At 40.4% G+C, this 14,497-nt stretch overlaps 1 protein-coding gene across 3 annotated transcripts in view; it reads right to left on the bottom strand.

Moving 5' to 3' along the window:
- Positions 1–870: 870 nt before the first annotated feature.
- LOC139381392 (A-type potassium channel modulatory protein KCNIP2-like) overlaps positions 871–14,497 on the bottom strand; it is a 220,530-nt gene continuing 206,903 nt past the window's right edge. For 2 of the 3 annotated variants that reach the window (XM_071124882.1, XM_071124881.1), the window contains 8 exons: positions 13,086–13,184; positions 11,689–11,813; positions 9,802–9,871; positions 9,296–9,366; positions 8,780–8,887; positions 6,811–6,915; positions 6,642–6,704; positions 871–1,147 (listed from right to left, as the gene is read on the bottom strand). In XM_071124882.1, the coding sequence (XP_070980983.1) occupies positions 1,100–1,147; positions 6,642–6,704; positions 6,811–6,915; positions 8,780–8,887; positions 9,296–9,366; positions 9,802–9,871; positions 11,689–11,813; positions 13,086–13,184 (689 nt within the window). In that variant the 3' untranslated portion in view covers positions 871–1,099. Of the gene's footprint in view, positions 1,148–6,641; positions 6,705–6,810; positions 6,916–8,779; positions 8,888–9,295; positions 9,367–9,801; positions 9,872–11,688; positions 11,814–13,081; positions 13,185–14,497 lie in introns of all 3 variants that reach the window. The other variant, XM_071124883.1, reaches the window with a different exon arrangement.

Here is a 14,497-nt window from a genome sequence, read left to right as displayed (position 1 = left end):
CACCTATAGCTAAGGTAACAGGTATAAAGGCCAGAGGGTAAGTTAGTGTTAGTACAAAGGAGGTCTCGTATGGGGTTGAAATCTGAATGGGTTCCTAACGGAGACGGGAATGCCAGTACAGCCTCTCACAAGCACGCAAATACGTACACACGCATGCACAATCGCACACACACATACACGGAGCGAGGCACCTGTGGGTGACTCTAGGACCAGCAGACAGACAACAGACAGGCTGTAGTATTTCTGTAAATATATATAGGTTATTATTAAAGACATCATCATGCGATATTAAAATCAGTCCCTTATTGAAAACAACTATGTCTCTTCTGTTCGTGAAGAGTGAGTCTCATCCTTCAGATCCTCAGTCCCTTCTGTTCTGTTGTCCCTTTTCCAGGTGTCCTTTCCTCCTTTTGTCCACTAAGTGGCGCTAGTTACCTCTGTATTAATGTCAGAAGTGTCAGGAGTCAACCTGCTCTGGTAGAAGTTGGCATCCACAGATCTAGGATCCGCTGAACCACTCCTGACCGTAACCTTAACCATTAGGTGGGGCTATGCAAAACTGACCTTAGATCAGTGAGTAGGGGGATTTAATCCTATGTTGAGTCCAGCCAGCAGGCTACAGCAGCTTTCTCAGAAACAGGAGTGTTAAATAATGAAATGGTTAATGAAACAAGTGTATTCAATGAGGAAAATCACCTCGAACGTTGCAGATTGACAAATAGAGCTGACACGATTGACTCCTTATTACAAACGTCTGGCAATCATATCATATCTGTTCTGCACAACGCATTTCTATCTGAACATTCTGTAAAGTTGCACATTCCTGAACAGGTCCTTGGTGTGGGTGTGGGTCAGAGTCTATGAGCCAGCCCTTCTCTTCTCTGTGTCTCTGGAAGAGATTAAAGGTTGGATAAGAGGAGGGGCCTTCTTTTGGCTTGGAGTGGGTGCGGAGAGAAAGGAGTTATTAGGAGGTGTCAGGATTTGGGGTGGGGGGCTGAGGGTCAATGTCCAAGCCCCTTTCAGAGTCCCCCCACAACACACACATGCACGCGCACAAACACACCTCTGTTCTTCAGCCCCTTTTCTATGTCAGAGGCTTCTAGATGACATTGTCAAACAGCTGCATGGACTGCATGATGTTCTCATCCTGAAGAGAGTGAGAGGGATGGAGAGAGAAGGAGAGATAGAAATCTTAGTTAAAGAGAGACAGCAAGGACAGCAAGTTTCCAGAGGCACAATGAAACCCTGTTTGTTTCAGCTTCTTGTTCTTTCTCATGGGAGTCTGACTCCCTAAAACAGACGACAGTAGAGGTGACCCTCAAGAGTAGTCTCTCTTTCTCGTCGGAGAGCATGCTGGGAGTGAGTCGGAAGCAGGCGCGAACAATGGAATTGTTTTCACTATATTGGGTAGTTGAGTTGTTTTATATTGTCTCACTATCACTAAGCACGTATAGGGGTGGTGGGATCGTTGAGGTTGGTTCTCTCCAGGGCGCAACCAGTGGGAGAGGCTGGTTGTAATGGCCACTCGTGGAGGTTTAGAGTTTGAAAAACTTTGTTGGGGGCATGGGGTGAATATTCCAGTTGTGGCAGGGTGTTCGGTGGAAGAATGTAGTTTAGCAGTGGGCGCTATCATTGGGTATGATAGCATAAAATCAACCTCAAGGATGAATAGCGCTGTAGTAATACTCTTAGATTCCATTTAAAAGGTGAATACGATAGTTGAGAGTTATACTTTCTAACGTGCCCCCATTTGTTAGAGATTAAGTGTTGGAGCGAGAGTTCTCGTCATGGACAACTTGTATCTACAATAAAGAATCTTATTTTTGGATGCAAATCTCCTTTGCTGAAACATGCATCTCATAGGAAACAAGTGCACATGATTGTAAAGAAGGATACTGACGAACTGAATTGACCGTTTTAGTTTCAAGATTGATGGGTTTGATTATGTGTTCTACGCTTCTACTGAATCAATGAAATCCTTTGGTTGTGGAAGAGGCATTTGGTGCGTAATTGTCAAGAGAACTAGCGTGCAGAGCCCGGTAGCAGCTCTAAGCACTGGTGCTGCTGAAGCACCACTGAGAAGGGATGAACATGCTAAGGGTTCAGGAGAAGGGAGAAGGTGGGCAGTTGTGGTAGAGCAGGGAAAAGGGGGGGGGGGGGCAGTAGGTGAGACTGCGATTGAGGTCGCTGAGGGGGTGCTGGAGAATTAAATGGGAGTTCAAGAGGAGAGTGAAACAATGGAAAATGAAGCAGCTTTCAAAGTACCGAGGAATAAGAGGAAGACTTTAAGGGGTGATGAAGGTTCTAATTCTAAGAGGAAGGTAGAGATTGATAGATCTAATGAGGCATCTGATGCATCACAACAAAATAGCGAGAGAAAGGGAGTGGAAGGGAGGTATTGGATTGAAAAAGTATGTCAATTTCTGAATTTGGCAAAAGGGAAAAAAATATATGCAGGATTAATGTATAATGTATCAGATTTGTTTTTCCTGAAAGTGAATTGTTTATTGAATCAGCAAAGTTTCTGATATAAAAAATAAAGGGGGGGGTTTGTCAAGCCCAGAAATTGCTAGACTAAAGAAAGTGGTCACGAGAGTGACAAGTTAGGTAAATTCGAAAGGAAATTAAACAGTTCAGTCGCAGCCTTAACGTTGTATTTTTTTCCAGCCATGAGCAGTTAAGATTCATTCTTTAAACGTAAATGGGGCAAGAGACGTAAAAAAAGAGCCGTAGTGTATGATTTATTAAAGTGAAAGGGAAGTGACACGTTTTCTACAATGAATTTTAATGAAAACATCATGAAAATGAAAACATCACTATGTGTCTGATAAATGTACATGCCCCATAGTGGCAGTTGAGAGGGTATGTTTTTTAGAGACATTATCAAATACCATTGAGAAATGTAGTACTGAGGATTATTTATTTCTTGCTGGGGATTTTAACTGCACAGTCAGTGATTTAGATAGAAATCACAAAGAACCTCATATAGCCTCAAGGACTTTTTTAAAAGGCCTTTTGTTAACACATTAACTATGTGATATTTGGCGGAGTCAAAATGGAGGCACGAGACAGTACACATGGACCAATGTGAGCGAGAACACCATCTCTCTGGCCAGGTTAGATAGGTTTTATTGTTTTGAGCATCAATCTCAGCTCTGTAAATCAAGTGTTATAACCCCAGTGGGATTTTCTGATCATTGTTTAATAACTAAGGTGGTGTATATTAACGCTGTAAAACCTGAAAGCACATACTGGCATTTTAATATAACTTTATTGAGTGATGCTTACTACAGGAAATGTTGTAGTTTTTTCTGGGAGAGGTGGAGGTGGAGGTCTCAAAATGACAGTTTTGTATCCCTTCAACAGTGGTGGGATACAGGGAAAATCCAGATTCAACAATTCTGTAATCAGTACACGATGAATGTCACCAGAAATATCACCAGATCAATGAACGCCCTAGAGTCTGAAATAGTGGAACTCCTGACGTTAGTTGAGACCACGGGAGATTGAGGCCATATTCAAGGCACTCAAGAGGGAAAAAGCTGCATTGGCAGACCTGCTGGGTATCAGAGCACAGGGGGCATTGGTGAGAATACATTTTCAGGGAATCTCTGAAATGGATGCCTCATCCAAATTTTTCTTTGGTTTAGAGATTGACGAAGAATGGACAAAGAATTAATTATTCATTGCCTCAAATCAGCTGTTGGACAGGAGCTCACTAGCACTAGTGAAATTATAAAAGAGAGCAGTAGAGTTCTATGCTGAGCTCTACAAGTGTGAGTACAAAGAGGATAAAACATGTGGCTGCAGAAGCTCAGGTCGAACTAGAGCAACCATTGTCTTTGCAGAAGCAATACACTGCATTAAAAGGCATGGAACATGAAAGGGGTGTTGATGGGCTTCTCGTTTACTTTTTTAAGTCTTTTGGGCTATGTTGGGAGAGAATTGGGTAGCAGTAGTTAACGATAGTTTGATCGGAGAGTTACTACCGATAAGATGCAGAAGGGCTGTCCTCACCCTACTGCCATAAAAGGGTGACCCTAGGGAAGTGAAGAACTGGAGGCCGGTGTCTTTATTGTGCACTGATTATAAGATCCTGTCCAAGGCTTTGTCCAACAGGCTGAGGGAGGTGATGGGGCAAATCATACACATGGACCAGTCCTACTGTGTTCCCGGCAGGCAGATAGGGGATAACATTTCCCTGATTCAGGATTTTTTTGGACATCTCTAGGGCTATTGGGTTGAATGCTGGTCTAATTTCAATTGATCAGGAAAATACATTTTGTGGCTTTTGGTTTCAGCTCTGATTTTATTGCCATTATCAGGGTCATATATGGTGACATTGAAAGTGTATTGAAAGTAACATTGGTTTGAATGCACCTTTTAAAGTGTGTAGAGGAATGAGGCAGGGGTGTTTGTTGTCCGGGAATGTTGAATGTCATCGCTATAGAGCCACTACTAAATAGCATTAGAAGTCGCATAGAAGGGGTGCACCTTTCAGAGGATATTCCTCATATTCGTCTCTCAGCCTATGCTGATGATGTATTTATTTAGGTGAAAGGTCAAGCAGAGGTGGATAGTTTGAGTCACATGGTTGATCGGTTTAAGGGAATATCCTCTGCAAAGGTAAATTGGGAAAAAAGTTGTGCTGTACCTGGGATGGCAGGTAGCCTAGTGGTTAGAGCGTTGGGCCAGTAACCGAAAGGTTGCTGGATTGAATCCCCGAGCTGACAAGGTAAAATTCTGTTGTTCTGCCCATTGAACAAGGCAGTTAACCCACTATTCCAAGGCTGTCATTGTAAATAACAATTTGTTCTTAACTGACTTGCCTAGTTAAAAAAAAAAAGGTTAAATAAAATAACAATAATTACAGATTGGGAAATGGTTTGGAGGGATCATGGCTTTGCCAGGGGGGTTGGAATGGTGTAAGGGAGTTTTTAAGTATCATAGGGGATGAGGGGACAATGGAAAAAAATTGGAATGGGGTGTTTGAAATGGTGGAAGGGGGTATGAGGAGATGGCGGTGGTTGTTATCTTGAATGTCATACAGGGGTGCACTGTGGCATCGGTTGTCATGATTAGAGCCATGGTCTGGCCTTCTGGCCAAGATACAGGCAATTATTGTAGAGATAAATATCACTGGGTTCCACAAGGTGTTTTGTATTTGTCAAAAGAGGAGGGGGACAAGGTCTTGTACATCTTGCTAGTAAGGCTGCTGCTTTCCGGTTTCAGTTTATTCAAAGATTGCTTTATGGACCGAAAAATGTGGTTTGGAGAGGGGTGGCAGGTCTGGTATTACAGAAGGTCAGGGGATTAGATTTAAAGGGTTTATACTTGGATGATAGTAGTCAGATTTCTAGGGATGGAGTACCTCCGTTTAACAGAGGCCTTCTTAGGGTTTGGAGCATAATGAAGGTGTCCAGAAGCACTCCAGTGGAGTCAGTGCATTGGCTGCTGGAGGAACCTCTGGTGTATTATGGGGCAAGATTGTATTGTACAACTAGAGCGGTTCCACATTTCTCCAGGATGCTGGAGAAGAGCAAAATCATCACCCTGAAGCAGTTAATGGCCATGGCTGGGCCCACCTTAATGGATGGAGGATGGGTGGCTGAACATTTGGGGGTGAGGTCGGAAAGGGTTGTCGGACAACTGCTGGATGTTGCAGGAAGGCTCTGTCAGCAGAAGAGTGGATTATGCGCAAGAGTCACAAGAAACAGGCACAAGATGAAGACGCCCATTTTCCAAGTTACACCTAATATCCCAGAGCCAGACAGAAAGGTTTAATTACTGGATTTGAGAGGATTGGAAGAGGTGGGTTTGGATGAGGTGAATGGGAAGGAGTTATATAGGGGGTGTGTCAAGGTATAAAATAAAGATACATTGGAAAATAGAAAAGACACTCCTTGGAGGTTAAAACTGGGCCTTGATGACAAGGTAAAGCCAGCATGGAGAGCCACCGGTACAAAAGGGTACTGGTGATATGCAATGGAGGGTTTTACATGGCATCATTGCAGTTGATGCTTTTGTATCTGTCATTAATTCAGATGATGGAGATGGATGTCCTTTTTGTAATATAAGAAAATATTTGTCACTGTTTTACGGAGAGGATAAAACCTATTTTGAAAGCCTTTGTTTACAGCTGTAGCAGAGATTTTCAACAACACGTTTTAATTTTGGGATTTCAATACAGTAAGCAACAGAAAAGAAAATGTCAACTGTTTTATTTTGGAACAAGCTAAGATGTCTATTTTATTTTTCCTACTCAGAAATATTGACAAGGGATATGGTAAGGATGTAAGATGTGTTTTTAAAGGATTAATAAAAGCGAGAATAAAAGTGGATTTTATTCTCGGCTGTAAATTGTCCCATTGTTTGAGGCGAAGTGGACTTATGAAGGAGTGGTATGTTTTGTGGAGGAGGGGAAATTTTGTTGTTGATTAAATAAGTTGAATGTAAAATATTTACATGTTTTATTTCATTTATTTGTTTTTTTATATGTTTAATTAAGATGACACATTTGTTGTGTAATTTCTGAAAAGGCAGTATGCCAATATTTGTGTTAATACTTGGGTATAAAATACAGTCTCCCTTCCTCCTTATCTGGTCACTTAAATAACTTTAAATAAAAACACACAACCTACCTTTTGGCATGACTCGATGAACTCATCAATAGTGACCACCCCATCATTATTACGATCCATTTTCTAGAAGGGAGAAAGGGGAGGAAAAATTTGTCAAATATCAATCAGTGCCTGCCTGTGGGGCAGTTTGGGGGTTAAGTGCCTTGCTCAAGGGTTTTGATAAACAGACCTGGAAGAAGCTCTCCACATGTTCTCTGGGCGCCTCGTCCTGCATACAGGGATATGTGTACTTCCCCATCATATCATAGATAGACTTCATTATATCCATCATCTCCTACAGAGAGGGAGAGAGAAAGCGAGAGAGAGAGAGAGATGACACAGGGTATACTTCCACAGTACAAGATCTGTCAATCACTCTCCAATTTGAGATTGATGGTCAATTTAAGAACTGTCCATTTTAGAATAGACTTTAGATTTGTGTCTGATTTCTCTATTGAGGCTTATGTCAAATGTAAGTGATTTGCTTATTTTTTAAAGTATAGATATCATACAGTGTAGTTGAGTAAACCTAGGAACATTATGCTGCTTTAAAAGTTGATAAACTTGTTATCCCATTTAGGAGATAACTTGGAGAAAATTCCCATTGCGAGAATTTTGCTAGGACTCTAGGAGTTGTTTTAATGGGGAGGGCAACACTGAACATTCATTAACCGCTTGTTAATTTCATCATGGAAGGCAAAAACAGGCTGAATTTGCAGGGTTGACACTAAATGGGCATTATCTTCATTTTCACAATTTCAAAGTATTATTCCAACCTCATAGTGTGGAAATATACTTAAAACACAGGAAAATCTAATTTTTGTGAGTCAGCATGACATTGTCCTCCAGAAAGTAGTCTCTTTACTTAAACCCAGCTAAATTATCGTTAATGCCGTTTTTGGTGTGCATATCTATGAATAAAAAAAACAAATTATCAAGTCAAACAAAAGTGTCCATTGCGTGAAGTTTAAAATGCATTCTGTCATTACTAAATGTGTAATGTGATATTGTCACGCCCTGGTCTTAGTATTTTGTGTTTTCTTTATTATTTTGGTCAGGCCAGGGTGTGACATGGGTTAATTATGTGGTGTGTTTTGTCTTGGGGTTTTGTAGGTATTGGGATTGTGGTATAGAGGGGTTATCTAGAAAAGTCTATCGTTGCCTGAAGTGGTTCTCAATCAGAGGCAGGTGTTTATCGTTGTCTCTGATTGGGAACCATATTTAGGCAGCCATATTCTTTGAGTGTTTCGTGGGTGATTGTTCCTGTCTCTGTGTTTGTTTGCACTAGATAGGCTATTTAGGTATTTATTTTTTTTTTTTTTTTAATTTTCCCCCCTTTCCTTCATGTTTATTGTTTTTGTATACTGTTTGTGTTTATCTTTATCTTTATTAATGATGTATACAAATAACCATGCTGCATTTTGGTCCGCCTCTCTTTCACCGGAAGAAAACCGTAACAGATATATTTTAACATTTTGCAGAAAAAAAACAACATTTAATTAATAAAATATTAAATCAGTTGCCTTCCTTAAATGAAGGGGATGATGCAATCTTTGCAAGAGGGAGGGAATCTGAATTAATTGGTCCTCAACTCGTGGTTCAGTCATTTGATTCAGGGTAAGTGAAGTTAGCCGTGAGTTGTGAAGGATTCGTTGACATAGATATTTACCTAGCTAAAAGGTGAACAACTTTCGTATGACTGGTTATCTCGAGTTGAACTCAGAGTTGACCAAAGTTACCTCGCTAACTCCTCAAAACTGCTTCATAGGATACCCCTCAGGGAAGCCCCCATTCTGTTACAGACAGAAGCCTGTAACATGACAGACCAATCAGGACTCATCTCTCTGCATTTCCAATGACACAATTATGTCAGCCAATCATAACTAGCCAGGAAGTATCCTGTCTTTCTCCCTGAATAGCTCAGTGCTTTCTCCTTGGGTAAAACTAGGCTATTTTTTTCTTGATATTTACAGATCTCATACACATTTGTAATTAAGGCACATGAAAGTTCAAGAAGGTTTTAAAAAAAATAACAAAAAGAATGATTTTTAATGGCCTGTGAACTAGGACCTAGTGTCAAACGCCTCCTGTAACCGGTCACATTTAGAACACAGAAAGCTCAGAATGGTAGATATATTGTGTGCATCTGTGTGTGTTACCTCTTTGGTGATGCAGCCATCTTTGTTCAGGTCGTACAGGTTGAAGGCCCAGTTCAGCCGGTCATTTATCGTTCCTCTCAGAATGATAGACAGACCAATCACAAAGTCCTGTGAAAAGACAGAAAAAATTCCTCGCCACCTGTCATACCCACCAGCGTTCAACATGTAACATTTTTCCACCACTACAAGTTAATAACCATCCATACAAGCTATTTAAAGCTATTTATTGACATTGAGTGAGAGGAAGGTCATATATTGTGTTGTGATATCACAATACGAGTTGTCTGGGGCTATAGCATCAGCAAAGAAGATTATGTGGCTCACTGCAATACATTGTATGCTCACCAGTGTGTTCATCAACAAGGTTGTTTGTGTGTGTGTGTGTGTGTGTGTGTGTGTGTGTGTGTGTGTGTTGAAAAGGAGAGGAAAGGCATGTATTCTGCTACAACTGCATATTTACAGACAGAGTTTTTCCTCACTCCCTTAGGAAGTAGACAATAGTAAAAATAGTCTTACCTCGAAACTAACTGATCCATTCTTGTTAGTGTCAAAGGCCTCAAACAAGAAATGTGCATACGCACCCGAATCTGAAAGTACAAAGATGTACAAAATGTATCGTAGAAAATATATCTGGGAATACTTCATACAAAAAAAATCCTCAAACAAGTGGATGAATATATTGAGAACAAGACCCAAAGACCCTTTCCTACTGTAACTTGATCAAACAAGTTGTGAGTACATAAATGTCATTTCAAACAAGGCACTATCCACCTGTAACAAGCAGTGGAAAAAAAATTCAACCTAAATATAATTTCAAACACAGTGAGTAAGTGTCCTATTGTAAGTAGCACTGACATAATGTTAAAAAATATATATTCTATGGGACATCACATAAATACACATGTCATTGGTGTCAAATGTTGCTATCCTTGTTCAATTTGTCAGTTACTTTGGGGAGAATCAGACCTTGGAAATACTATGTTAAAAATCAGTGGTCAAAGGTTTAAAGGTCATTAACTCACCACCCTGGGGGAAGAATTTAGAGTAGATGGTTTTAAAGGTATCCTCATTCACCACTCCACTTGGACACTCCTACAAAACAACAACGCAGAAAAGAACAGGATCAGAGTCAATTTGCAAGTCTGCTAACATCTATATACTTCTACTATTACAGTTGAAGTAGGAAGTTTTACATACACTTAGGTTGTCATTAAAACTAGTTTTTCAACCACTTCACAAATGTCTTGTTAACAAACTATAGTTTTGGTAAGTCAGTTAGGACATCTACTTTGCGCAAGATACAAGTCATTTTTCCCAAAATTGTTTACAGACAGATTATTTCACTTATAATTGTATCACAATTCCAGTGGGTCAGAAGTTTACATACACTAAGTTGACTGTGCTATTAAACAGCTTGGAAAATTCCAGAAAACGATGTCATGCCTTTAGAAGCTTCTGATAGGCTAATTGACATAATTTGAGTCAATTGGAGTTGTACCTGTGGATGTATTTCAAGGCCTACCTTCAAACTCAGTGTCTCTTTGCTTGACATCATGGGAAAATCTAAAGAAATCATCCAAGACCTCAGAAAAAACATTGCAGACCTCTACAAGTCTGGTTCATCATTTGGAGCAATTTCCAAACACCACTTTAATCTGTACAAACAATAGTATGCAAGTATAAACACCATGGGACCACGCAGCCGTCATACTGCTCAGGAAGTAGACACGTTCTGTCTCCTAGAGATGAACGTACTTTGGTGCGATAAGTGCAACTCAATCCCAGAACAACAGCAAAGGACCTTGTGAAGATGCTGGAGGAAACAGGTACAAAAGTATTTATATTCAAAGTAAAACGCGTCCAAAATCGACTTACCCTGAAAGGCCGCTCAGTAAGGAAGAACCCACTGAACCCACTACGATTTGCAACTGCACATGGGGACAAAGGTCGTACTTTTTGGAGAAATGTCCTCTGGTCTGATGAAACAAAAACAGAACTGTTTGGCCATAATGACCATTGTTATGTTTGGAGGAAAAAGGGGGGGCTTGCAAGCCAAAGAATAACATCCCAACCGGGAAGCACGGCTGTGGCGGTGCTTTGCTGCAGGAGGGACTGGTGCACTTCACGAAATAGATGGCATCATGAGGCAGGAAAAGTATGTGGATATATTGAAGCAACATCTCAAGACATCAGTTAAAGCTTGGTCGCAAATGGGTCTTCGAAATGGACAATGACACCAAGTATACTTCCAAAGTTGTGGCAAAATGGCTTAAGGACAACAAAGTCAAGGTATTGGAGTGGACATCACAAAGCCCTGAACTCAATCCTGTAGAACATTTGTGGGCAGAACTGAAAAAGTGTGTGCGAACAAGGAGGTCTACAAACCTGACTCAGTTACACCAGCTCTGTCAGGAGGAATGGGCCAAATTTCACCCAACTTGTTGTGGGAAGCTTGTGGAAAGCTACCCGAAACATTTGACCCAAAATTTGACCCTAAACAATTTAAAGGCACTGAACCAAATACTAATTGAGTGTATGTAATCTTCTGACCCACTGGGAATGTGATGAAAGAAATGAAAGCTGAAATAAATCATTCTCTCTACTATTATTCTGACATTTCACATTCTTAAAATAAAGTGGTGATCCTAACTGACCTAAAATAGGGAATTTTTACTAGGATTAAATGTCAGGAATTGTAAAAAACTGAGTTGAAATGTATTTGGCTAAGGTGTATGTAAACTTCCGACTTCAACTGTATATATCAAAACAGCTTTGCTTAGAGAAAACTTTGTGAAACCCCTGTAGAGAACTTGTAGTTTCCTCCCCTTTCCCAACCCCCATCCTCAGCCGCAGGCTTCTAACATCCCATAACTCCATCCCCATACCCTCTCCCGCATCCCTAGACTCACATTCTTGAAGCCCCTGTAGAGAACTTGTAGTTCCTTCTTGGTGAACTTGGTCTGCTCCTGTAGTTTGTCCAGACCCTCTGGTCGATGGCACACAGTGGACAACTCAAAGTCGTCTTCTACGCTGTCTGTGGGACAGAGAGAGGTACTGTATGTTATATATACGTACCTATAGGCTACTCCTACAGGTGCCTGCCTGGCACACCTTATAACTGGTACTAGTAATTCAAAACATAACCAAGTACACTGAGTGCACAAAACATTAGGAACACCTGCTCTTTCCATGACATAGACTGGTCAGGTGAAAGCTATGATGCCTTATTGATGTCACTTGTTAAATCCACTTCAAATCAGTCCGGATGAAGGGAAGAGACAGGGTAAATAATTATTTGTTATCCTTGAGATAATTGAGACATGGATTGTGTATGTGTTCCATTCAGATGGTGAAAAGCAAGACAAAATATTGAAGTTAAATACCCTTTTAAACGGGGTATGGTTGTAGAGGTGCCAGGTACACCGGTTTGTGCCAAGAACTGCAACTCTGCTGGGTTTTTCAAGCTCAACGGTTTCCTGTGTGTATCAAAAATGGTCCACCACCCAAAGGACATCCAGCCAACTTGACACAAGTGTGGGAAGCATTGGAGTCAACATGGGCCAGCAGCCCTGTGCAACTCAATATTAAGAAGGTGTCCTTAATGTTTTGTACACTCAGTGTATATCATTGTTAATGATCAACTTTTGATACATCATTACACTATTGTAGCATTACCTGAACATACAGCTAGATGAGTAATCGTTACATCTACATTATATTATAATTCTCTTAAACTGAAGAACACAAAGGAAGACACATAGTTGTCAAGTCATCAATAGAAAATATCAACATAACACTGTCAGTTTCCTGAATATCTATGCAGAGGTTAAATAGTAAACTGATGTACTCATTGACGATAACGTTCAGTGAAAGTAGTGGTAAGTAGTGGTAACCTATCGAAACAACAGTTTAACGACAAAAGCCATCAGATCGTCAACCAAAATGATATGATCCTCACATTACATCTCTCCCTCGTCATCCATTTCTCTCTCCACTCCTCCCTCTATCCAAACCTCCTTACACACACGGCCAGCTGAAGACATCCATCCCCCACTCCTTCTCTCCTCCTATCCCAGCAGGTATAGCATGGGTGACTGTCTGTCCCCATCTCACCTCTGCACATCAGACTCTATCACACACCATATCAGACAAAATATCATCATTTCCCCAGGAGACCAAAACACACAGTCCAATGATACTGAGATACAGTATATCCAGATATATATTGTGTGTGTGTGTGTTTGCGTGGGTGTGTGTGTGCGCATTTGCGCTCCCGTGTGTTTGTAGAGAGTGAAGAGTCACTTGCATTGACTGACTGAGGCGGCAACGGATGGCGTGCAGCAGGGGAGCAGCTTGAGGAATCTCTGCTTTATAGTCTTTTTACTTTTGATGGTGGGAGTGTTACCTGTAATCACCAACCATAGCAGAGGTTAGACAGAGCACACACAGAAACACAATCTCACAGACGTAGACCTGCACATGCACATAAAATGACATGCAAACCCACAGCCATGCATGCACGCACGCACAGCATAAGCAACAAGCATTGAGGCATGCGCGGCAGTCTCCCATAGTAAGGGCAGCGGTTTGCGGTTTGGTTCGCTGACCTGGCTTTTCTAGGACGGGCGTCCATTTCAGCTATTAGCTTACACCACCATACACAGACCTCTACAGGGGAGTCATTGGCAAACAGAGCAAGATAAAAGGTTCTTATGAGGTAGGAATCACATTTATGTAATATTTTCAGAGAGATTAAGGAATTAATGCAGCACAATTTCTAGACAATTCCTAGGCTACCATAATACGTACGATAAGCCAGTTGAGGGTAATTCAACGATAACGGATTTGTCAGTTAAAATGTATGACACACAAAAAACATTGATTTCAAACCATACAACTCAAGGACTACTTTTCACAATTTACACAACAGATGCAAAGTTTGGTACCAGACTTTCAGTAAAAATCTCCCTCAGTTTATGACTATGACATGACACATTGATTTTGAAAAAACTATTTTGGTTATTGTAAGTAAGTGAAATGGATTTACACACGGTAACGGAATTTTATCATGGGTCCCTGAACTATACTACAAAGAAATGCATAATTATGGATATGAATGTAATTCTCTTCTTGGTGATAGGTACAGAAAGGTATAAATATTCAATATCCTCCTTTGCATATTTGGGTATTATTTTACACTCTGGCTATTATTTTAATGAACTTTGCCCCCAAACAAGACTATATTTGGTTGGTCCGGGCCAAATCTGAACCAATCATAGACATCTATGATTTACAAGTTTGGACATCAAAGCAAAGCACAGTAGATCACAGAACAGTATTGTTCAGTACAGTAGAGTTCAGTACAATATTGTGAACCTAAACCTGTGAACCCAAATGTGTTTTTTTAATACTATGATTTGCCGTTGTAGCCAATTGAATTGCAGAAATTCACTTTCCGATTAGGTAATGGAATTTTGAGATTGAATCACTTAATTCATTAACAAAATTGATATCAGTAAAAAAAATACTTTATTGATAGATCTACATTTACTTGTTACTTCTGTGAACTTTCATTATTCGAAAATATCTTAAAGATATCTGGGTTTTTGGTAACGGAATTTCAAGGCACAAGGCAATGTTTCTTAAATTTACAGAAAGCAGAAAAATTATCCTAAACTAAAATGTGTTGCTATGTCACGTTCGTTGTAAGAATTATCG

The sequence above is a fragment of the Oncorhynchus clarkii genome, chromosome 23 (assembly GCF_045791955.1).
Source record: "Oncorhynchus clarkii lewisi isolate Uvic-CL-2024 chromosome 23, UVic_Ocla_1.0, whole genome shotgun sequence".
Taxonomy (NCBI): Eukaryota; Metazoa; Chordata; class Actinopteri; order Salmoniformes; family Salmonidae; genus Oncorhynchus; species Oncorhynchus clarkii.
This window is presented reverse-complemented; position numbering and strand designations above follow the sequence as displayed.